This window comes from Marmota monax, unplaced genomic scaffold, assembly GCF_021218885.2.
Source record: "Marmota monax isolate L192 unplaced genomic scaffold, Marmota_monax_Labrador192_F-V1.1 WCK01_AAM20220418_F8-fsc00025, whole genome shotgun sequence".
Lineage (NCBI taxonomy): Eukaryota > Metazoa > Chordata > Mammalia > Rodentia > Sciuridae > Marmota > Marmota monax.
The window spans coordinates 9,694,100-9,719,576 of NW_026691950.1; the positions used below are offsets into that span (position 1 = coordinate 9,694,100).

At 39.0% G+C, this 25,477-nt stretch overlaps 1 protein-coding gene across 3 annotated transcripts in view; it reads left to right on the top strand.

Moving 5' to 3' along the window:
* The first annotated feature begins 205 nt into the window (after positions 1-205).
* Cwh43 (cell wall biogenesis 43 C-terminal homolog) overlaps positions 206-25,477 on the top strand; it is a 60,331-nt gene continuing 35,059 nt past the window's right edge. For all 3 annotated transcript variants that reach the window (XR_009228281.1, XM_058584148.1, XM_046459688.2), the window contains exons 1-10: positions 206-391; positions 2,107-2,298; positions 5,716-5,836; positions 6,454-6,608; positions 8,732-8,933; positions 9,997-10,085; positions 15,396-15,653; positions 18,270-18,395; positions 21,435-21,514; positions 24,846-24,951. Coding sequence is in view for 2 of the 3 variants with exons in the window: in XM_058584148.1 (XP_058440131.1) it covers positions 340-391; positions 2,107-2,298; positions 5,716-5,836; positions 6,454-6,608; positions 8,732-8,933; positions 9,997-10,085; positions 15,396-15,653; positions 18,270-18,395; positions 21,435-21,514; positions 24,846-24,951 (1,381 nt within the window). In the remaining variant the exon portion in view is untranslated. The remainder of the gene's footprint in view (positions 392-2,106; positions 2,299-5,715; positions 5,837-6,453; positions 6,609-8,731; positions 8,934-9,996; positions 10,086-15,395; positions 15,654-18,269; positions 18,396-21,434; positions 21,515-24,845; positions 24,952-25,477) is intronic.

A 25,477-nucleotide genomic window follows, 5' to 3' on the forward strand; every position in this document is an offset into this window, starting at 1 on the left:
AGGTCCTGGTACTGGGACTCCTGTCCTTAACAGTCGCGTGGGCAGAGGCGGTGGCGTTGCCAGTTCGGCGCTGGGACGCGAGGCGCCCGCACCCGCGCAGATCGCACAGGTGGCGTCGGGCCGCGTAGGCTGGGCTGGGTGTGGCGGGAAGGGGACCGTCTAGCAGGGCTCCACCCCGCCTCGGATCTGCACGCCTGGCGAACCAGCGGGCAGTAGTCTAGGGAGGGGAGTTGGAGTGCGGACGCGGGTCTGGGAGGACGCAGCGGCTGGCGGGGAGCGCAGGGCGCGCACTACAGCTCCGACCAGGGGGCTTTTTTAGATAGCGCCACTCCCTTCCGCATGGCGGCGATGCCCTCCCTGTGGAGAGAAATCCTCCTGGAGACCCTTCTGGGTAAGCCGAGGCTGTCCTCGCCGCGTGTTGGGTGGTGCCTACTCCCCTGGACCTCCCTGGAGACGCGGCGCTCCACCCGATTGGCTGAGGTCGGGCAGGGAGAAGAGCACGTTCCGGGCCCAGAATGGAGATGCTTATCGTCCCCTGGGAACTTTTGCTGCAGAAGGGAATAAAAGACAAGACCTACATTGAGGTTCCAAAGCCGAGAATTCGGCGAGGCGCCCGCGGAAGAGGGTGCTTTCTGAGTTCCCACGCAGCTCTGGGATGGCGTCCGAGGGGCGCAGATTCACCAGGTGTAGGTTTTGAACTCGCATCGCCTGTACAGTCTCCCGCAATCTCCCACCCGTGATTTTTAACTTTTAACCAGTACTGAACTTTACCTTTCCCAAGGAAAAGGACACCGGTTTTCCCCAGGGACTGTAGGTGAATCCCGGGCAGAGTTGCCAAGTGGCCTTGATGGTTGGGGGCTGTACCCTTGGGCATTTGGTGAAAAGCATCCGACTGGAGTCTTGTTTGTTCAGTTACCAGTTTTGCAAAAAAAACCACCAAGGACTTACTAGTGTAGTTCTGTTGGAACTATATGATTTAAATCAGAGTACCTTGACGTTTAGGAAATCACTAGCACCTCTCTGTTCATTAACAAACAAGGATCTTTCTGGGCTGGCAGGGAGCCCTTCTGAAAGCCTGATTTTCAGGGAGCTGGTAGCTTTCAGAGAGCCTCAGACTCTGCCCTGCATTGTATCTTGTAAGTTGGGAGATGGAGTAGGTTCCTCTGATGCTAGGACTCTGTACTTCATCTCATTCAAGTCTAACAACTCTGCCAGGTGGTTTAAAGTCCTATATCTTCAATTAAGAAAGGGAGTTTGAGAAGTAACTTGAGAGAAAGGTACCACATCTAGTGGTAAGAGAGCAAATGTGGAAACAGATTGCTGGGTCTGAGTACACGTGGCTATTTGGTACTTCTGCATCTTAACCAGAGTCTCAGGATTTTGTTTATATGTTGTGTTGTCTCGTCCTTGTTTAATTAGTTTTTGCATTTGTAAGAGAGCATAGAAAGGGTTTCCATGCCATTGGACATAAGGTTGTGTGAGGAAAAAGAGGTGATTTTTGTTAATCCCCCTAGTGCCTAGTGAGCACCCAGGAGTGTTAATCGTCATTATTGTACAAAGTCCTTGGCAGAGAGGTGTGTCTGACTTTAGATGGGGGTTCTCCAGCCACCCTGCCTCACTTCTTAAGGGCTAGTTTTAAATGATCTACTTGCAAGAAAATGATTATTGCCTTACTACAGAGCTTTGGATGTAGTTGTTGAGGTGGGAGGGGGTGTCCTGCTGTTAACTGCTCTTTTTGATTTTTTGAATATTTAACATTATATGTGTATGGGTCAACTTAGGTGAGGGAATTTTATCAATCAGGGTCCTGACCAGAAGCCAGAATCAGCTCAGATGATCAAGATAAGAGGACTTAACTAACTAAAGGAAACATCTACAGGAATGTGGCATGATTAAAGAATGAACAGAGTATGGGTAGGGGATACGACAGCAGGAAGTCATTCTCAACCAGGGCCTGACCAATAGGGAAGGAATTCTGTTACTGTACCCAATTATGGCACCCAGTTAAAGCTGGAGGAAGGAGGCTGGCAGTGGAGTGGAGTGGAGAGCCACTGTTGGAAACAATGCCAAAGTCATAACTCACTCTCTTCTCAACTTTTTCTGTAGGCTATGGTTCTTGGTCTCTCTACCATGACTTAGGACCGATGATCTATTACTTTCCCCTGCAAACACTGGAGCTCACTGGGTTTGAAGTTTTTGGCATAGTCTCTCTTTCTCCAGCACTCCTAATAATTACTCCTTTCTGGAAGCTGGCTAATAAGAAGTGGATGCTAACCCTGCTTAGGATCATCACTGTAGGTAAGTGTTTCTTTAAGGTTTTCCTTTTTAGTTAAAGATCAAGTGAAATAATGTAGACTCTTCATTGCAGGCTGAAGGACTGAATGAACAAAACATAAGAGTTTTCTTTCCCTTACTACCACCATAGAAGAGTTTTAATAAAATTGGAAGATTAGACTGAGAGTCAATGTGCTTTACATTTCTGACATTTCTGCCAGATTGGAAGGGCCTAAAAAAAAAAAAAAATCACTGAAAGGAGGATAAGGATATGTTGAAGAAAGGTCAACTCTTGAATATAGTGTGTTTTTCTTTTCAACTATAACTCTGTACTTAGGAACTATTGGAAAGATTTTAAAATAATACTGCATAAGAAACACAAAAATTATGCATGATAAATACCATACAAGCAAACAGCAGCATAGAAAAACTATTTGCAACTCTTACTCAACTAATTTCCCGAATATAGAGAGTTTTTACAAACCAATGACAAAAAAAAAAAGACCAACTCACTAGAAAAGGAGCAAAAATATGCCTAGTCACTGGAAAGAAAATAAAATCAGTTTTAAAAGCTATAATAAAATATATAGACAATAAATTATGCACATACATATTTATCTGTAGTGTCCCAAATGGATTGGTCAAGAATAGAGCGTGACTGTAGTGAATCATAAGAGTGGGAAAACAGGTACTCATGCATTACTGTTGGGCATGTAAATTGGCACAACCTCTATATTGAGTACTTTAGCAGTATTTGTTCAGATTACAAATCTGTATATAACCTTTATCCAGCAGTTCCACTTATAGAATATATCCTACAGATGAACTCACATGGTAAACTTGGCATGATATTTAAATATTACAGGGATATTTATAATAGCAAGACTAGAAATAACGTAAGTGTCCTCTCTAAGGACAGGTTAAATGGATTATAGTTATGAAACTTGGAATACTACAGAATATTATGCAGCACAAATGAGAGAATATTATTTATGTAATGAAGTAGGATGTTCTTCAAAATATATTTTGCAGAAAGGGTTGTTTTAAATAGTGTCTATTATAGAATGTTAACCTTTATTTTAAAATGTTTGGGTGAAAATATATTTATTACTTGGTTGAACATGCATTACATATCTCCAAAAGGATTTTAAAATGGTAGCATTTTAGTTGCCACTCAGGTGGAGAATTGGGTACCAAAAGACAGAACTGGAGAGGGAAGTTTGCACTCTATCCCTTTGAATTCTGAATTTGAATATATTATATTGCCAAAAAATAGTGAAAAATTTAAATGTATACTTGATATCATAAAGAACTGGGTTTTTTTCATATTAATAAATATTTAGAAAGCTTAGAGTAGTATTGGTGGTAAAAAAGTAAGAACATGAGTTACAGGGAATAGATTTTCAAAGGAAAAAAAATGCCATACTCCAGGCTGGTTGGACCCATAACTAACAGCTGTGGACTTCTTGCGCTCCTGTTATAACTCAGTGTCTCTGAGATTTGTGTGTGGCATTTGTTCATGAATCATGCTGTATGTTCTGTCTAGAAACAGTCATTTGACTTTTTCAGAAGCAGTGCCAGGAATCACTAGGACATTGCTATGTTTGTCTGTCTGTCATTTCCTGAAGATGGCAGAATACAGTGCAGTGAGTTCTATGGTTCCCAGTGAAGGTGTAAAACTTTTGTTTTTTAAAAACAGCTCAGAAAGAATAGTGGGAAAGACTCCTAGAAACAGTGCCTTTTACAAAGATGGCATCCATAGGCATTGAAAGACATGTTAAATTTGTAGATCATGAAATTTTCAGCTCTGGAAGTAATAGAAATGAAGCTTTCCACCCTGAACTGAGTATACGGTAACTGGTTTCAACTGCTGTTGGCTTACCCAGTATCCTTATATGAATCACTGTGGTCTCAGCCTTGCAAGATTCATTTTCTCCTTCCACTCCAGGTTGGCTTCTCGGGGAGTGATTTATTAGTGTCTTTCATCACCTTTGCTCAGTACTGGCCCTGTGGGCTCACTTACAAAGCCACCAACTGAGCAGTTGCTGGAAAAGGTTTTCATTATTTAAGTTCAGTTCTTTTCAGTAACTTCTAGTAACTATCAGGGATATAAGAATAAATAAGTTTCAGATGGTTATTGTATGATTGTGATGCTTGCTATTATTCTCTTTTCACCTCCTCCCTCCATGAAAACCTAGCACTTTGAGCGGAAGTAGATCTGCATTTAAGAAAGTGATAGGGGAAGTCACTTGAGATGAAGAGGCCATTCTCCTCCAGGCATTCTTCCAGGTGACCACAGAACATTGTTGATGCTAAACAGAGGCTGCAGTTAGCCATGATTTCCCTTCAAATGCTCCACAAGGTCAGGAAGAAACTCTGCTTTTAGTATCCTAAAGGATTCTCACATAGCCACAGAGAAAGTCTGAGTGTTACATTCAATCTCACCTCTGGTATCTCAGATATTTTAGATAATTACTATGGAATTAACTATGAAACTAGTTCTTACTCATTGACTTAGATTATTTTTGACCATAAATATTTTCACCCACTGGGATGGCCATAATAAAAAGACTGACAATAATAGTGTTGGCAAGGATGTAGGGAACTTGGAACTTTCATTCTATCGCTGGCAGACATGTAAGAAATGTAAAATGGTACAGCTGGTTTGGGAACCCGTTTGGCAGGTCCTCAAAATGTTAAACTGAGTTATCATATGACCCAGCAGCTCCACTGCTTGGCATGTACCCATGAAAAAAATGAAAGCATATGTTAACACAGAAACTTGTACAAAAATGTTTATAGTAGTATTATTCATAAGAGCCCCCAAATGTCCATCAGATGGTGAATGGATAAACAAAGTGCAGTATATCCATGTAATGGAACATTACTTAGCCATAAAAGGGAGTGAAGTACTGATACAAGCTGCAGCACAGATGAACCTTGAAAACATTATGCTTAGAGAAAGAAGTCAGACACGAAAGGCCACATATTATATGATTCTATTTATGAAATGCCCCAAATAAGAAAAATCCGAAGAGTAGTGATTGCTAAGGGGCTGGGCATGGGAGAAGAGGGAATGGAGAGAATTGGGGGAGTGACTGTTACATATACATACCTATATTTATATACATACATATATATTTATATTTATTTATTTATATATATATTTTGGTGGGGGGTGATGTGAATGTTCTGGGTTTAGTGGCGATAGTTGCATAGCTTTGTGGATACATGAAAAATTAGTGATTTCTGTATTCTAACATGGTGAATTGTATGGCATGTGAACGATATTTTAAAAATATTTTAAAAGATGGGTATATAATTATTGACTAACTCTCTTGAATGTAAAGATGGGGTCAGACCTGACATTTATCGAATGTGGATCATTGAGTGGCAATGCATTCTTGCTGGAAATTTTCAGCTCTCCTTACTCTTTTGTAGGTGGCCTAGCCTCCTTCCAGGCTCCAAATGCCATCCTTCGGCTGGTGGTCCTTGCACTTGGTGTGTTTTCCTCGCTGATAGTGCACAGCGTGACTTGGTGGTCAGGAAGTGGTTTGCAAAGGTATGATTCATGTCTTATGCATCTGTGGACAAACAAGTACAATTACCAAAGGGAAACTTGGGACCAGGAGTTCCAAGTTGTAGTTTTTACTTTTCATATGACCTTTGCCTCCTCTTCACAAAAGAGGATGTGAACTTGCCATCAATCTCAGTAACTTTTTTTTTCTTTTTTGGCCTCACATATGCTAAGCACATGCTCTACCACAGAGCTACACTTGCAGCCCCAGTAATATTTTTCTTTTTTTAGTACTAGGAATTAAATCCAGGGACACTTTACTACTGAGCAACATACCCAGTCCTTTTTTTTTTTTTTTTTTGATATAGGGTCTCACTGTGTTGCCGAGGTTAGCTTTAAACTTGGGATTTTCCTGCCTCAGCCTCAGGAGTAGCTGGGATTACAGGTGTGTTCCACTATGCAAGGCCCTAGTAATGTTTTGAGAACTAAAGAATGATAACAAGTTGCCTAGGTAATGGGCTAAATAAAGGCTAAGTCAAGTATATTACTACATATTACCAACAAGACAATTTCAGATACTCATTCTATGAAACAAATTCACAATGGACGTAGTACCTTGAATTCCCATTGGGAAGTTTTTAAAAATACTTTTGCACTTGCAGGTACCACAGAATCTGGGGATTTATTTTAGGACAGATTCTTCTTGTCGTCCTCCGCATATGGTATACTTCACTAAATCCAGTCTGGAGTTGTCAGATGTCCAACAGAGTGATCCTGGCATTAAGTATGATAGCCACACTTGATCGCATTGGCACAGGTAAACATGTGTTCAACTTATTCCAGGATCATCTCTCCTGCAGAGTTTGTCTTTTCTGTATGAATGTAGTATGAGTGGAAATGTACTTCCATTTCAGTTGCTTTCCCCCACTCTGAAATAGTAACAAAGCCATTGAGCTGTTATCTCAGCAGAAGATACCTGTTCTTGATAGCACAGATGGGAAAAAACAAAAAACCCATCAGTGGCATGTACCACAAAGTCGATGGGAGATTAGAACCAGGTCTTATACCTACAGGTCATGTACTGTCTTCCTTCTTCTTCCTGTGGACTGGCCTCTGTTGCTGGTATTTTCCATCTTCCACCTTCACGCTGGCCCCAGTACAACTGTACAGTGGGGAAGTTACTGGGATTTATGGGAGTGGCAACTACCTGGTTTTTACCCAGGAATCTGAAGTATCAAATCTGAAGCTTGAAAAGGAAGCAAATCTTACACATTCAGAGCATTATTCAAATCGACTGGCTTTTACTGGAGCTGACTTTGTCTGAGATATGCAGATACACAGCTTGGGAGTTGCTTCCTAGGCCAACTTGAGACTCTTCTGAAAAGAGAGGACAAGTGCTACTGGATTCTAATTAACTTGCTCCTGGCTTTTTGTGTAACTCTCAGTGAGTCACTGTTCTTTTGTAAATACAAGGAGAAGCTGCACAGATTAACGCAGGTGTGGAGAGTATTGGCTCAGCATGAACAAAATGTGCTTGTCTGATTCCCCTCCGGCCCCAGTCTCGGCATGAAACAGAGGTAACAAAATGGGGGAAATTAAGCAAGTAAATGAGTCACATGACTTGAATATTAGAACATTAGAGCTCAGTCTAGTCCCCTAATGTATGTTTTATATTTCATAAAACACTTATGTGTGGGTGTGCAAATTCGGAAGCACATGGCTCAGGTACAACCAGGTAATGATCAGGCCTTCAAGGGACTGCTTACATCCCCTGACTTGGCTTTTCTTCTTTCTTGCCTCTTGTTGGGTGTCCATCTCTTCCTCTGGATTTGTCCTGTGCCCCCATTTCCAAAAATCAGATCGTCACTGGCTTGTTCAGGATCTCTGAATATACCAGATGTATTCTTTGTTGTTGTTGTTGTTGTTCAATTTGAAGAGTTGTTGTGTCCTAAGGATGAAGTCACACTCATACTTACTGCCAATTCAGTTTGGATGACTCTTTTCTCTGAAGACTCTCTGCTTAGCTGATCCCTTCCACCCCATTCCCATCACCTTTGCTTTCAGCTTGCTTCTCCTTCCTCTGATCTCATTCTTACCAGAATCGCTTTCTTCTGCCAGCCTCCTAGGCAGACCCTTCTGCCTCCTACCCTGCAGAGGCTTCACAGTCACAAAGCCCACTAGACTCTCTGTTCCTGTACAGATACTCTCCTGCTAGTCTTTTCTTTGGTTGTTATTTGTGTGTGTGCAGACCTTGCTGTGATGAATTGGAGACTCTTGGTGACAGCACCATGAATTATGGCTGTATGACAGAGTTAAGGAACCACACTGCTTAAACTCCAGCCTGTATCTCTCAGTACTACCTGTGTGATCTTGGGCAAGTTAGTATCTCTCTGGGCCTGTTTTTCTAATCTGTTAAAGGATATTAGTATTAATCTCATATAAAGTTGTTGTAAAGATTGAGTGAGTTACTAAAAAAAAGGCTCAGGAGAGCGTTTGGCACATAGTAACTGCCCAGTAAATGTACACTTATAACTCTGGGCACACACACTCCCTGTTGGGAGGAAGCAGCCTAATGTACTGGAAAAGTTCACTCCAGTTGGATGACATTTGTCTCCTGAACATGTCATTCACTTTTTCAGTGTATATTTTTGCTCAATCTGTTAACTTCTTATAACATCGGTAGCTTTCTGCATTTTTCACTTGTCAAATTCCAAAATATCTGTTTTCCCTAAACCATTCCTTATCTAGCCTGCCAGAAATCATCTCTGCCAGAACAGCCGCATGCGTTCTGCCTTGTATCATAGTTGCATGTCTCACCTCCCCTTCTAGAGAAAGCCTCTTAAAGCCAGACACCATTTTCTCCTGGTTGAAAGTCTGTTAAGTAGAGAGGGTAAATTTCCATGTAACGGGCCCTTTTTCATTTCTTTAAAAATCTTCTAGATGGTGACTGCAGCAAACCCGAGGGGAAGAAGACGGGTGAGGTGGCCAGAGGCGTGCCCTCTAGACCCACCCAGCTGCTGGCCGGTGCTGCCTTTGGTAGCCTCCTGTTCGTCACTCACTGGGTCTTTGGAGAGGTCTCACTTGTTTCCAGATGGGCAGTGAGTGGTCATCCCCACCCAGGGCCACATCCGAACCCATTTGGGTGAGTTTGGGTTTGGAAGCCAGTCAAGAACATGGCAGTCCTGGCTGTCTGAAGACATTTCTCCTTTGCTAGCCTGCTGTTTCATATCCATTCTCCCTAGATATCAGAGATGTTACCTGAATAATCATGAACGCTGGAGATGAGGAGCCAGAGGGTATTGGGCTGTGGCAAAATAGATAAGGGGAGAGGGAAGGTTGTGCCTGAGAGGTTCCCAAAGCTTCTGCACAGTCACTACAGGAAATCCCCATGCCAAAGAGTCTCCTCCATGGCAGGGAAGGGACAGCATTGCTGCCCATTTCCCCCAGACCCTTGTGTTGCAGTTACGGGCATATGGTAGAGAGACCTCAGTGCCTGATGGCAAAACGCTCTCTCAGCCAGATGGACATAATAGTAACAATTGCCTTACAGACCTGCGAAGATTAAATGAATAATAACACAGATAAAAATCTTAAAATGGTGCTTAGTATGTATTAAGTACTATTTTTAGCTTAATTTATATTATAGCTACTTAATCGAGTGCTGTATTATAGCTATTCTTGCTTCTGGATATCTCCCTATTTGAATTAAATTCTTTTTTCCCCCTCCTCCAATGTTTTGCCAAAGTGGAAAAAGAATGAAATAGTTTGTGGCTGTTTTAAAAATCATGTAACTGTCAGTTATTGATCAAATTGACACTGGCATCAGGAATGCACCAACTGCAGTACTGAGGTCAAGAAAAGAAAGAAAAATGGCAAACGACATAGGAACTATTGCCCAAAATTCTTTTTTCTTTTGGTCTTTGGCAGAGTCATTTAAAATGTCATATGACCAGTATGGACTCTAATTTATGAGAAAACTCCATTATTGTGTTTACCTTGACTATGAAAGACCACAGTGCCATTTCTCTGAAGTCAGAGTTTTTATACTTTGCCCACTGGTTGCTTCAGACTTGTATTACCTCTCGGATGTACCTAGAGGTAGCAAGTATATTTCAGTTTTGTAATTGAAACAATGACATATTAGTAGCATGAAATGTCTTCTAGCATTTTCTTTCCTTTTTTTTTTTTTTTTTTTGTTTTTACAGAGGTGCAGTTCTGCTGAGCCTGGCAAGTGGACTGACGCTCTCAGCTTGTTCGTGGTTTCCTAATTCTGGTTTCATCTGGTGGGTTACAGGTATGTGGGATTCACCTGCAGATATGCCACCATTGAGCCTGGTTATGTAGTTTATTTGTAAGCCTGTGCAAGAAGATGGAAGGAAGATGCCACCACGCGATATGTACTGTTGCCAAATGGCTTGTTACAACCAGTCAAGACAGCTATAACCCAGGTGTTACCAAGGTCTCCAGTGACTACCTGCTCTAGGTTCCTGATTCTTCCTACTCCACTTCACTTCACCTGTCCCATCCCTGCCCAAGCAGCATTGCCATAACTACACACCTCCCTTCAAAATACCTATACAACACCCAAATGCACTTAGCACAGTTTTTGAGGCAATGAAGGATTATATATATCACCAGTTGCTAAGTGCTAGATCCCTTGCCCTCTAATTTTGCTTGCTTCTTTGTTTTTTTAGAAACCCCCCCCCCAGATTTTTTTGAGATTCCATAGTGAAGTTCCATTTCCTTTTCTCTTTTCCATGTGACAGTTTTGTTCCACATTCTTCCAACCCATCTTTGGGGTCATGTATGCTTTTACAAAGACCCAGGCCATTTCTTCCCAGTCACACCCTTTATGATTCCAGAAATATTAATGAAGGCTGTTGTACTGGTACGTGCCACAAAAAATGAAAAATATGAACAAATACAATTTAAAACAGTTAATAAATACTAATAAATTTAATTTAAACATAAAAAAAGTTCACTCTGGGTTTGATCTTCTATACCATCCCACCAAATACACTTCACAAACTACTTAGTTGGCCACAGTAAAAGAAGACAATAATCAGTGTTGGTGGCCCTCTCCCACTCTCCTTTTAGTCCTTGTGAACATGAGGGAGCATTGCATTATTTTCCTTTGATTCAATGATGCCACTCCTCCTCCTTCACTTAAATTATTGGCATTAAGTAAACATCTCCCACTCTTTTAGAGAGTGAATACTATATTGGCTTTCTGTGAGATGTTCTTTTACATATTAATTAAGCAGGCAATTCATGGTATTGCTCTTGATACTGTGAGACTGCATCAGTAATAGAAAATGTGGAATGAGAAATACCGTGATTTCTGCATGTCACAGTACCCACCGTCGGCCTTACATGGAAATGTAAGTGTAATCAAAATGGGCTGCTAACTTAATGAGGCTGGCCAGGTCCTCTTCCTCCTGGAGCTGAATGAGCACAGTTGCAGTCATGTGGAGCTGTTTGTACTTGCTGGTGTGTTTTCTGGTAGACATTCCATTTGGACTCTGGAAGTGGGTGTGTGTGTGTAGGTGGAACCTTCTCCTCAAAGAGCTGCTACATGGGATTCCTGGGGAAGAGGGCCAGATAACTTTGTTAATACCTTGTTTGCAATGAACATATTTAATTTCTTAATCTTTTTCTTTCTTTTTTTTTTTTTTTTTTTTTGTGTGTGTGTGTGGTGCTGGGGATTGAACCCAGGGACCCAGGGACTTGTGCACGGTTGGCAAGCATTCTATAAGCTGAGCTATATCCCCAGCCCTAAATTCTTAATCTGTATGCAACTTGGAAAAGGAGATTGAAACGCTTCAAACGTTTGTTCAGCATTTAAAGCATGCCTTTAAAAAAAAAAAAATAAAATATAAGCAAAGTGTTTATTGGGCAGGTTGATAGGTAGCAGCTTTGTTTTGAACCTGGGACAACAAAGGGACACAAAAACATATAGAATAGAAAAACTGTGAAAATATAGTCTTATCCTTATTTCCCCAGATAAGTAAGATCATATCTTTGAGAGTCAAACCTAATCTAGTTTTGCTGTCTCTCTGGAGTATTAAATAGTAGTTTTAAAGACTCCAAAGGCAAGCAGATTTAAGGCCTCTAGCCACAGGCTATTTTAAGTATAGGAAACCAGGGCTGTAATCCATGAGCTTCATCTCCCTTTCTGATTACCTGTTCACCTGAAATAAGTAGGAGATTACACTGAATTATCTAAGGTGGTGCCCATTTTCATTGTGATTCATCTTTAAAAACCACATGATAAAACAGAATATAGTGAAATGAATCGTATTTTCCCATCATATATTTAAGTTTACAATCCAGCTGAGGACTTGTCATGACATTAATTATGGTGGAGACCAAAGAATTTAATAAAAGCAAAGATACAGGAGCTTTCAATTAAATTAATAAAATAATTAATAGTTATGTTAGGAAAAATGCATAGATGTAGTAAGTGCACTGATAAGGCCCTGGTGCACTCCACAATGTGCATGTAACTCTCTTGTATGAAAAACTCAGTCTGTTGAAAATTAACATGTCAGTTCTCAACACATTATTAGAGTATCTATTACTGCTAATTCTGCTTGATGTCTTGGATGTAAAGATTTGGGAAGGATTATTTGGAAGGGCTTAGTCTCAAACAAGTTAGGATATACATACAAAGTGCAAAAGGCAAAATGACTAATGGTGTGTGTTGTGTATTACCACTAGTGTGCAAAAAGGAAGGGGAATAGACATGCCTATGTACTTCTTTGTCTGCCTTGAACATCTCTGGAAAGGTGTAGAAGTAAATGCTAACATTGTTTGCCTTCTCTAACAAAAAGTAGTGGGTGATGGGTCAGATGTCCCATTTATTTTGTATCATTTCTTCTTGAACTTAAAAATACAATTTTAGTTGATTAAAACTAAAAAACCTATTTTAAGATAGAAACTAAATTAAAAATAAAAGCAATAACAGTCAAGAAAAATTTAATAATTCTTTGCAGTAAGACAGATGACCAAGACATTCTAACATCTTTAGACCCGAATATCAAGTTAGCACCCCTTTTTTTAAAAAAAAAAAAAAATAAACATTGAAACCAGATGCGGTGGCACATGCCTATAATCCCAGTGACTTGGGAGACTGAGGCAGGAGGATCTCAAACTCAATGCCAGCATCAGCAACTTAGCAAGGCCCTGAGCAACTTAGCAAGACTCTGTGTCAAAATAAAATATAGAAAGGGTTGGGGATGTGGCTCAGTGGTTAAGTACCCCTGGGTTCAATCCCTGATACCAAACAAACAAACAAACAAACAAATAATATACATTGAAAACTAGTAAACAGGAAAAATTCGATTTCACTAATAATTGGGCAGGAGCAATATAAAACATCCTACTATTTTCATCATACATTTTAGAAAGAAATAATTTTGGCAGAGTTTCAAAAGAGTGGATATTTCAGCAAGTTTTCTGGAGGCAGTAAAGCCTGGTACAACCTTCAGGGCAGCAATTGTTCATGACAACAGCTTTAAAATGCTTCTGCCCTTTGATGCAGGTTGTACTGCTAGGAATTTGTTTTATGGACATAATCAGAGATGTGGTAAGAGATTTGTTGTCAGAGAAAGATAGTCATCACAATGTTGTTTTTAAATCCTTGACACTGGAAAGTTTACAAATGGCTGATAGGAAAATGTTTACATGTTTGGTGGTATATTTATCCAGTGGAGTATTGCATACACATAAAAGTGTTTTAGAAAAATTAATAACATGAGAAAATCGTAAAAAGCAGCATTTAATCCTTAATGTCATGTACACTTCCATTTATGTAAAATTGTTGCCTCTACCAATTTCATCTCTTCCTCCTTACGGTCATGCATCATCCTTGGACCCATGGGGACCAAAGTCACTTTTAAAGAACCTGCAAAATAAATACATAATCATAAACGTGAACTTCTTGGGAGAGGAAGTAGGGGAAAGGGCAGGTACAATTCCATTTATTTACTTCTCTAGACCCATAGGAAAACACTGAGGAAAAATACATGGAAGTATTGGCTGTGGTTATCTGAGTCTTAGGTAACCCTAAACTGCTTCTTTGTAGTTCTGAATTTTACAAATGTCTTTAGCAACTAGGCATTACAGTTGTTTTATTTCAAAATGAAAAATCACCATTGTGGAGTATATTTGAAGTATTTGATGGTCTCACCATGGAGTTAAGCTCCATGAATTGTCGAGGACCCTGGAATCTGGCTCTCATGGACATCTGAGTGAGGTTCCTTTTTAAAGTGAGGATGAACTGACAGCCACACAGTATTGTCCTGTGATGGTGCCGAGCCATGGGACATTAAGAAGCTATCTGGAGGGGTTGAGGTTGTGGCTCAGTGGTAGAGTGCTTGCCTAGCATGCATGAGGCACTGGGTTCAATCCTCAGCACCACATAAAGATAAACTAATAAAATAAAGATATTGTGTCTAATCAAAAAATTTTTAAAATAAATAACAAAAAAAGTTGGTTTTTTTTGTAGTTCTTTTTTTTTGTTTTTTTGTTTATTTTTTTAAAAAAGCTATCTGGAGCCACTTTCTGCTCTCCTGTTCCTGGAGTTACTACCCTGAGCAGTGAAGAGCCTGTTGTAGATGCATCGAAAGATGGGTCCTAGGTATACAACAGTGATTGAATTGTATCAAAAATGCTGTATCGTCTATGAGAAGGTCTTGTGTCAATGGTTCCACAGTGAGGTAGACCTAAAATGCTGTTTCTGATTTTACAGGATTTGGGTGAGATGTTATATGACCTCACTATTGGCTCAACGGACTAATATTTGCTAAGTGCTTGTTGTGAACCAAGCAGGATGCCCAACCTCTAACACCTTTTAACTCAGAGACAAACCTGGGGAAAGCCATGAACCATTGTATTGCCATGATAGTTGGATAATAAATGAACAGACTGCAAAGTTGCTACATCACTAAGTCACATCTTCTTTTGATGCTGTGTAGTTGGAAAAGCCCGTGTACATATTATAGGACAAAGGGCAGCATTTAGATAGGTAGAAATTCCTTTAGAAGGTGGCTCAACAAAAATGTTCTAGAAATCAAATCAACTGTACGTGTTTTCTTTTTTAAATACCATTTATTTATTTATTTGTTTGTTTGTTTGTTTATTTGGGACCGGGTATCAAACCCAGTGCCTCCCACATGCTAGCAAGTACTCTACCACTGAGCCACAATCCTGGCTCCCAACTGTACATGTTTTTGACTTTCTTATATCTGGTTGGTTAAATTTAATGAACATATTTTTGGTATTGTGGATAATTTTAGTTTTTATTGATGGTAGGATCATAACACCAATTATTTATTCCTCCTCTTCTCCCCTGCTTTTCTGGAAGAAATAGCACTGGACTGAAACTTACTAGACCCATTCCACCTCCAGTCATATGGGTAACTGATGTGTGACCTTGAACAAATGGCATTAACCTTGCTGGATCTTGTTTCTCATCTGTCTGGAGATTGAAGCAGGACACCCTTAAAGTCTCTTCTGCCTCTAAAAGGCTATAAACGGGTTATCCTAGCACTTCTTTGCCTTCCCATCTGACTCACACTTTCCTCTTTTCTCTCTCACACAGGAACAGCTTCAGCTGTGGGTCTCCTTTACCTGCCCACATGGGCAGCTGCTGTTTCCGGCTGTGTGCTGGCCATCTTCACTGGATCCATGTGGCCTCAAGTGCTTAAACACCTGGTTAGCTCGGGGACAAGCCCTGGAGAAACCATGACTGTTGCCATGGTGGTTTATGTTCTAGACATATTTTTCTGTGCATGGTGCACAGCCTTTAAGTTTGTCCCAGGAGGTGTTTACACTAGAGAAAGATCTGACGTGCTTTTGGGTGAGTGCATTTAAAAGGTTTTGGATTACAGGATCTGCTGGAAGATACCCTGAGGACTTGCCAGGATTTAGCACTTAACAGGACTGGTGAAAACAAATAGGATGATCTTCCTGTCTTAGTAAAATCGATTCTCTTGGCAAAAACAAAACCTAGAAATATGTCTAAATCTTAAATTAAAAGCAAATTTCTTAAGTCATTAGTACATTTCAGTAACATTTATTATTCTGAAGGCCACTTAAATGAATTGGTTGGGAAACACATTTAATACATAATAAAGTATTAGGAAAAGGTGTGATTATGATGCTCAAGTTGCTTCAATAGAAGGCTCATAGATATACCTAGGGATTATGATTTTTTTTTAGTTATCCTGAATGTTATTTACCAGATTTTTACTACTAATAAATACAAACATATGTAAGTGTATATATATATATATACACTTAGTATATCTTATTAGATCTTAGTATAAATAGTAAATTCCAAGATCCTGGATTAAATGCATTTCCCATTTTTGTGGTTATGAACTCACATGCCAAAATTAAAATCTCACAAGCTTAGTTCAGTGTAATATATATATATATATATATATATTATTTTTTGTTTATTTATTTATTTTTGGTACTGGGAATTGAACTCAGGGGCACTCAACCACTGAGCCACATCCCCAGCCCTATTTTGTATTTTATTTAGAGACAGGGTCTCCCTGAGTTGCTTAGCAGATGCTTAGCAGTTGCTTAGCCATTGCTAAGGCTGGCTTTGAACTCTAGATCCTCCTGCCGCAGCCTCCCCAGCCCGCTGGGATTGGCGTGTGCCACTGCACCCGGCTGTTCAGTTTAATATCTTAAAAGTTGTCTCTGGCAATAATAAAATTACTGATGTATACCAGGTATACACAAATTAAATGTTGCTCATCATTTGAAAGTTAAAGTAAAACATATCAAGTTTTCCCACAATAAAATATTAGAAAATGAGGGGATGGGGATCCAGTCCTTATTTATTTGCACATTCATTTTTCCACTTGTTCCCTTGTTCATTAAACAACAACAACAAAAATGAGTTAATTCATGCACCAGCCATATTCCTGATACAATGCCAGGTGCTGGAAATGAAAACACCTGTGTCCCTGCCTACCTGGGACTTTAGTCCAGTGGGGAGACACTGCAGATGAATGAGACAAATAGTTGTGAATATTCTGTGGGACGAGTGTTGCACGGGAGGGGTAGCTTCTGCCATGTTCTGTCGCTGTCCTCCTTTGTGCCCTGGATTTACATCCAGTTCCTCTGTACCTCTTCACAGAAGCTCTCCTACCCGACAAACTAGACGTCTGTCAGGACAGGCTACTGTGGAAGATTTGTTATTAAGCAACATGCTGTATTTTAGAAACAGCCTTTGAGAATTTGATATTTCTGGTTAATGCCCCAGCTCCCCTCCTGTTAGAGATATACATTGCTGCATTTACCCTGTGGTAACCTTGGCTTTGTGAACTTTGTATTTCTCTGGTTTCTTCCAGGTGGGTGTACTCTGTCCTGCTCTGTTTTCCTGCCCAATGCCCTGCTTTTCTCTTACGCCAACTTGCTTAGGGGTCTGCCAGGTGGAAAGAATGAGAAAGTAAGAGCCATTCTGTGCCTAAATTTGTCTCTTTAGAACATTGTGACTGATTAGCTTTTGGGTTTCTTCTTCCCGTATGGAATTACAGAACACTTCTTATTACAGCTTCATACAACTAAGGTCTTTTTGATAAGAGTTACATTATATTGGTGAGATCATAAAAAACAAGGAACAAAGATAATGTTCAGAGTTCACTTTTAATACAACTGAAATGAATTTGTATCATATCCAAAATTAGTATACATTTATTTTCTGGGTTTTGCTTGCTGTTTCCTCAAACATTGAACATAACTTTTTTTTTTTTTTTTTTTTTTTGCGAGCCTTCCATCTAAGCTTAACTCTTACTTGACATTTTCTTACTTGACATTTACATTTTGTGCCATATCTCTATGTGCATTCATACTATATATGATTTTAGAATCACGCACACTTTTATGTAAGCTACTTGTAGTACATCTCAACGTAGCTCAACTTTTTTGGCCTGTCATTGGCCTACTGTGAATTCTGGCATGCATCCTGGGCAGGACCCTGTGCCCGGAGTCGTCCACATCCCAGGGTAGAATTATCACTGCAGCACTGCTGTATTAAGAACTTGCATATGCTCCACTGTGCTTCTCAGCTTGGTGTATGCAAATAGTCAGTTGAGCCCCTATAGCTGCTCAGAAGGTCCTTTCCCTTGGATGTCTCTGTTCCTGCCCAGTCAATAGTCAGTAATAAGCATCATCAGCAACCCAGCAACTAGGAAATGGGAAATTCAAGGCCATCCCTCATCAGGAAGAGGCTGGGTCCTCTCATATAGAGCTTGATTCCTAGAACTCTACCTGATTTATTAAGGTTGTCCCTATTCATGAGAACACTGCTAGAATAATCCCTTAGGTACTAAGATAAATTTATGCGATAACTGAATTTCCACAATATGTTCTTTTAAAAGAAATTTTGTTTCCTGGAATTTACCATTGGAAGGATTTTTCACATTAACCTCTGATATATTCTTTCTCTTTTATACAGGGACTGTGGTGTTCATTATTGGGCTAAATATGTTATTTGGTCCTAAGAAAAACCTTGACTTTCTTCTTCAAACAAAAAACAGTCCTAAAATGCTTTTCAGAAAGAGTGAAAAATACATGATGCTTTGTAAGTATCATTTCACATTCTTTTAAAAAATGTTTATTATACAAATTTTTAGTCATGAAATTAGAGCATGTAATGAAGCTTCATGTACCCTTCACCTATCTTCAACAACTGGCAATATTTTACTAATGATGTTAACAGCTATTTCCCACTTTCTTTCAGTAATTTAAAGTATTTAAAGCAAGTTCCTGATATCTCATTTCAACTATAAATACTATTTACTAGCTTTATTTTACCTCTAACATATATAATATGGTTTAACAGGTACAATGTTCAAAATGCTGTGTTGTAATAGTTGAGTCTATTTTCTCCATTTTTTTGTTCTCCTTTTGGAGAGATTAAATATGTTAATATTTGGAATGTTGATGAACTAGACACTCAAATATGAAATTCACTGTCTAATATCTGCCTCATTTAAAATGGATTGGATTAAATAAAAATATTTATTGAATGTCATGTAGGAATAATGATCTCTACCCTCAGGGACTTGATAATTTACTAAAAGAGACAAAAACACTACAATATAAAGAGAAAACAAAAAGCTACATAGATTTTCAAAACATCTCTAAAATATATTTCACAAAGCAGTGAGACTGTTTAAAAACCATCATGTATATTTCATCATCATTTGAAAATATCATATTTAAATTTAGGGGAGATGAGTTTTTGTGTGTGTATACTGTTAAGTTTTGGTGTGTCCCTTAAAACCAGAACCTGGCAGTTTTTGTTTGTAATTTTTTTGGTTAAGAACTATAATGCCGCAGCCCGGCTGGCTGCAGCAAAATAACCGGGGGGTGACGAACAACTTGTGTAGATTGATACAGCAGGACTGGAAGCCGTTTATTGCAGGACAGGAGCAGTATTTATACATTCCACACAGCTTATCTAATTAGCATAAACTAGATACATCAGTCAACCAATCAGGAATCTCCACACTTAATGGCTTGCTTTTGTTACTTCTCAAACCACTCCCTCTGGCATTTTGCCAGGCACCATCCAGACTTGTTTATGAACTCTAACATTTCTCTGGCAAAATGTCAGGTGCCATCCTGACTTGTTTACAGACTCTAACACTATAATTATTTTATTTTAGTCACTCATTAAATTCAGGCATTTGAAAAAATTTACTTCAGAGTTTTTACAAAATAGACTTTGTTTTTTTTAGAGCAGTTGCATGTTTATAGCCAAATTGAATGGAAGGTTCAGAGAATTCTCATATACCTTCTGCCTCTGCACATGTAAACCATTCCCACTACCAAAATTACTAACCAGAGTGATAGATTTGTCATATTTAATGCTATGTCAACAAATCCCCAATCACTCGAAGTCTATAGGTTACATTAGGGTTTACTCCTGGTGCTGTGCATTTTGTAGGCCTTGAAAACGTATAACATGCATTTGCTATTAGAACATCATTCACAAGAGTTCTGCTGCCCCAAGTACCCCCTGTGCTCTACCTGTTAACCCCTCTGCCCCCACCCCACCAAAAAAACAAAATACTCCTGGCAACCTCTGAACTTTTAATTGTTTCCCTTTATTTTTTTTCCTTTTCCAGAAAGCCAAACTTTGTCTTTTGATTTGAATTTAATCTATTTTTCTAGTGTTATAATTTCTTTCTATCATCTTTGTCGTTTCACTTTCCACTTTCACAGGTACTTTTTTTCCTTCTTGATGTCTTTTGTATCAATTAGGTTTTTGTTTTTTGTTCACACCTCTCCTTTCACTTCCACCCTCCCTCCTCCCCCACTTTCTTTTTCCCCCCTCCATTCCTCCCTTTCTTCTTCCTCCTTCTCCTTCTCCTTCTCCTCTCCTTCTCCTCCCCTCACCTCCTCCTTCTTCTTCAAAGATTAAACACAGGGGCACTTAACCACTGAACCCCCCCCCCCAGCCCTTTTAATTTTTTATTTTGAGAAACGGTCTTTCTAAGTTGCTTAGGACCTTATGAAGTTGCCAAGGCTGGCCTTGAGCTTGAGATCCTCCTGCATCAGCCTCCTGAGCTGCTGGGATTACAGGCGAGCACCACCACACCTCTTTCTAGTTTAGAATTTATATCTTCAATTTCTATTTTTAAGTGGTTCATTATTTTTATCTCACCACATTGAAAATATTACTGCTTTGTGGTTTGACTTTTGCTATTGATAGGCAATCTGTTGCTGTAACTATTGCGCCTTTGGAAATAATCAGTCTTTGGTGTCTGGCAGCCCTTAATCTTTTTCTCTGTGTTGGTATTCCACAATTTCACTATAATATATCTGGATGTGGATTTTTTCCCCATCTAGCTTGGAAGTCTTTGGGCTTTATGAATCTAAAGAGTCATGTCTCTTATCAATTCTGGAAAAGTTTCAGCATTATTTCTGCAAATATTGACTCTTCCCCATTCTTTCTCCTCATTCCTTTTCAACTCCAGTTGGTTACGTGTTTGACCTTCTTCTGTTCTCCAGGTCTTGTAACCACTTTGCTTTTTTCTACCTCTGTTTTTGTGCTGCTGTTTACACTAATTCTCTATTCAACTTTGTCTAAAATGCTCTTTATCTTGTCCATAATTTCTGATTTTAGTTATTATAATGATGTATTTTTATTTCTAGAAGTCTATTTGATTTTCTTTTTGTAATTTTTTCTCCTTGCTTATTTTAGTCTCATGTTCTTTAGTCATACTTTGGAATGCCCTCTTTTATTTTCTAATCATGTTGAGCATACTTGTTCCATATTCTGATTCTGAATGTTCCAGTATCAGAAGTCTTTGTGGGGTTGATTCTGCACTGTTTTTTTCCTGCTGGTTCCTGCTTGTGTAGACTTGTTTTTGTGTAGATTTTATGATTTACGGTTACTTTAGGCTCTTGGTCCTTCTAACATGTTTAGGGAATATTCTTTGAAACCTGAATGTAAAGTGTGGGTTATGTATGCATGTCACACATAAAAATGAAACCAAAAAGGAGACATTCATACAAACTCCTTGGCCAATAGAGTCAGGAATTTTGGGAAAAAAATACTTTTAAGAAGTCAAATTTAGTTTCTTTTGGATAATTATTTCTTTCTGTTTAGTTTTGTGGCTGCTTGTTGGCTTGGGGTTGTTGGGATTAGGACTACGACATAAAGCCTATGAGAGGAAATTGGGCAAAGGGGTAAGTAATTAAACATTTTAAAATAGAATTTTACATGATATGTGTATATACATATATTTTTAGACTATTTTGGTTGGATGCTATACTTGGATCTGCTAGCTTTAGAATCCTGGATCCCATTTCCTTAACCCCTGGATCACAGACTGATGGTTTTATAGGCTTATTTTATGAAGCTGTGTTATTGAGGTAGGATAAACTAATATATCAGAGGGATATATTCATGATTTTTTGGTGTGGTGTTATTTTTACCATTAATTATTTACCTACTATGAAATAAGAAATTATTTTATAACTAGTAGATAGTTCTGAAGAGAGCATTGTGAGATTCTTTGATTTAAAAAAAATCTTACAGACAGTTCTCGATTTTGCAGATGATGAGTAGTAGCTTGTGTATTGATGGGGGATGGGAGTTTTCTTCTCTCTCTATGTGTGTAGTTCTAAATGTTTTGATGTCTCCTTTTCTTCTATAAAAGTGAGTAGAATCAAGAGTAATCCATTGCAATGTTGTGCTTGCTACCTGCTCCATAAAAGTTCATTGTATTTCATAATGCAGTCAGAGTTACAGTTTTGGCTAATATAGAATTGTATAATTAACTTTGCATTTCAGCAATCTGTTCAACCAGGGAAATTTCTATATTAAATACAAAGCTATACTGAGGGTGGAGACCATGTTTCTTTGTTCATTTCTGTACTGTCAGCACCACCTGAGTGCTTGGAGTGTATTCAGAACTCAGTAATTATTTATTTTTCTTCTTCTTCTCCTTCTCATCCTCCTCTTCTTCCCCACACCCTTGGTAGTGCTGGGGATCTAACCCAGAGCCTTGCTCAGTCACTCTTTCTTACCAAGTAAATAATAGTAGGTCATCATTACTTGATCTCTTTCTTTTGGCTCTGTAGTTGTTAGTTTTTATTATGGCACCGTATGTCTATCAGATGTCAACCAGAAATTCTTTTTAAAAAATTTTTTTATTACTTAGTGCATGAATTCTTTTTGAAAAGAGTTGTTTGAATTGAATTTAATACCTGTTTAATTTAATACCTGTTCATTCATTTATTCATTTGCAAATGTTTAGTGAATGTCTTTTGATGTCCCTGGCCAGGGATTCAGAGGTAAAGAGACTGGACGAGATCCCTGCCTTCCCAGAGTTTGCACTGAATATAGAAGATAGTATTCAGAGGAAAAAATAAAGAAAAGCAATCATTTTAGATTAGGCTGCTCTGAAGAATATAGGATTATGGAGTTCCGGGTTACAGTTTGGATGGTTAGAGAAGGCTGTTCTGAGGAGGTGACATTAAAATGAAACTTGAAAGTTGAGTAAAGGAAAGTTTTTCAGAGAGTTGATATTTAGACATAGAAAACATGAATAAAGGACTGAGGGAGAACCATCCTGGTGTCTCTGGGGAGCGTCAGGGCAAGGCTTTGGTGGAGTGATAGAAAATGAAGTTGGAGAGGCTGGGGAGGGCAAATCACATAAGGCCTCAGATTCACCAGTGAAAAGTTCTGAGTTCATTTTACTTAGAAGAGAAGCCACAGTGGAATGTCTCCAGTAGGAGTGAAGAAAATGATGTATGTCAGCTGGTTACTCTGGGAAGAATGGATGATAGGAGGCTGAGAGTGGAGACAGGAAGACAAATCCAGAGGCTTTTTCAGTGGTCTAGGTGACAGATGCTGGTGATTTTGACAAGTGTGGGGTCATGGAATTGGAGAGAAGAGGAAGGACTTAGAATATGTTTTGAAAGTAGAGCTTATAGGATTGGCCAATGAATTGGATGTTGCTGGATGAGGAACAGAAAGGAACCGGGGATGGCATCTATATTTTTGGCTTGAGTATCTGGATGGGACAAATAGCACTTGCTGAGATGGAAAGAATGAAGGGACAACAGGTTTTGGGGTGATGAAGTCCAGAATTAAGTACAGATGTATGCTGGGTAGAAAAGAATAGCTTCATGAATATAATTGTGCCTCTGGAAATCACTGTTGATTCTATGTTCCATTGGAGTGGAAGTTCTCTGTTCCATTCTCTTTTTATGACATCCACTAAACTTAGTAACCCTTCTGCAAAGATGAAACACTCAGTTCTCCTCTGGTAGAACATGCACTCTGACTTGCTCAGTGAAACAGTGTTTTTTCCTATGCAAAGACATTGCTATTTCCTTCTCCCAACTTGAACTTGGATGACTCTGTTTGAAGTGGTTTTTTTGTTTGTTTGTTTGGTTGGTTGAGTTTTGGTAGTTGTGCTCATGAGTTTGTTCTAAACAAACCATTCTCTTTCACAGGAGCCCAGATATAGATCAGGGGGTAATTGAGATAGATGGCTAGGATTGGACAGTGCATTCTCTGAGTAGCTCATGGATCTCAAAGAAGAGCCACTAATAGGAATTCTGTCCCAGAGCTTGGCCTTTCCAGTGTTGAGAATGGTAATACTATTTCCAACTTGATTAGAATAGGCTATTCACTTTATAAAGATGACAAAGGCCTCTTGGTACCCCTGTGTGTGATTCTTTTCCCCTACTAGGAGTGTGGTGTTTTGTTTTTTTTAAAATAATTTCCATGCTTTTTTTATTATTATTTGAAGTAATCTGAGAATTTACTTAACAATTTCTCCTTTCCTAAATCTATCTGAATTTTTTTCTCTAGAACTGAGGATTGAACCCAGGGGTACTTTGCCACTAAGCTACCTTCTCTGCCCTTTTAATTTATTTATTTAATTTTATTTTGAGACAAGTTCTCATTAAATTGTCCAGCCTGACCTTGACTTGTGATCATCCTGCCTCAATGGCCTGGGTCACTGGGATTACAGGAGTGCACCACTTCCATGCTATTCTTTTTATTTTACTACATACGATAGATTCCTAGGCAATATTGTTACTTTCCATGTTTTTAACTTTATCTACCTGGCATCCAACATTTATTTTGCAGCTTACTTTTTTTACTTAAAATTATTTTTATGACCGTCATCCACATGGAAATATGTAGCCTTAATAAATTCATTTATTAAGACTACGTAGTGTCCCATTTTAAGTATGTAATATCATTTTTAAAATGCCATTTCCTATTGATGGACAGCCAGATGGTTTCTAATGTTTTTGGAATTTTAAGGAGTGTTTATTATAAATATTTCCCAGACATTCCTCCTAACTTCAAGCTTAAGCTAGAAGTTCACAGAAGATTATGAGAATACCATAGAGCAAATATCTCCTTTTTTATAAATTAAATGTGAGCAAAAGTCTGAGGAAATTCCTTTGCTGAAATAGGAGTTTTTGTAGAGAGGCAGAGAAAACTGATTTCATTGTTCTGTCATGCTAAATTGCCGTGAAAACAATTCCTCAGGTGCCAGCCACAGAGTTCTCTGCTGCCATCTGGCCTCTCAGGTTTGGATATGACAATGAAGGATGGTCTAATCTAGAAAGATCAGCTCAATTGCTCAACCAGACAGGTAAGTCTTACTCAGATTGGTTCCAGGTTGTGAAAAACTACTATTGTAGAAGGAGGGTTTGTCCCGTTCTACCCTAATCTCTTAAAAAGGCTTTTTGCTATGATGGCAGCTGTAGGACTAGGCTTCTGTGACCACATCTGTCTTTCATAGCAATTAATTCAGTTGATTCTGAACATCTCATATTAGGTGGGTATCTGCAGGGAATTCTTGCCATGTCCTTGTTGTTAAAGATACCCCTGCTGGTAGCTAACTTGTCACTTGGGGACCCATTATTGGGGACCATAAAACTGTTGAATTAAAAAGCAGAATGGGTCAAAAATAAGGCTTGTTTGTGAAGAAAATTGCTTTCAAGAGCCCCAGGGCCAATTGTATTTGTTTCTGTGCCTTAGGATGCTCATGTTAGTATGAAGCATCCTTTAAAATAGGTGGGAATTTTGTCGTTAGATCAGTCACATGGAGCATGTCGTAAGGTAAATGAAGGGCTAGACTGGCTATTCTTAATGATAAGCATCTTCCTGAGAAATTT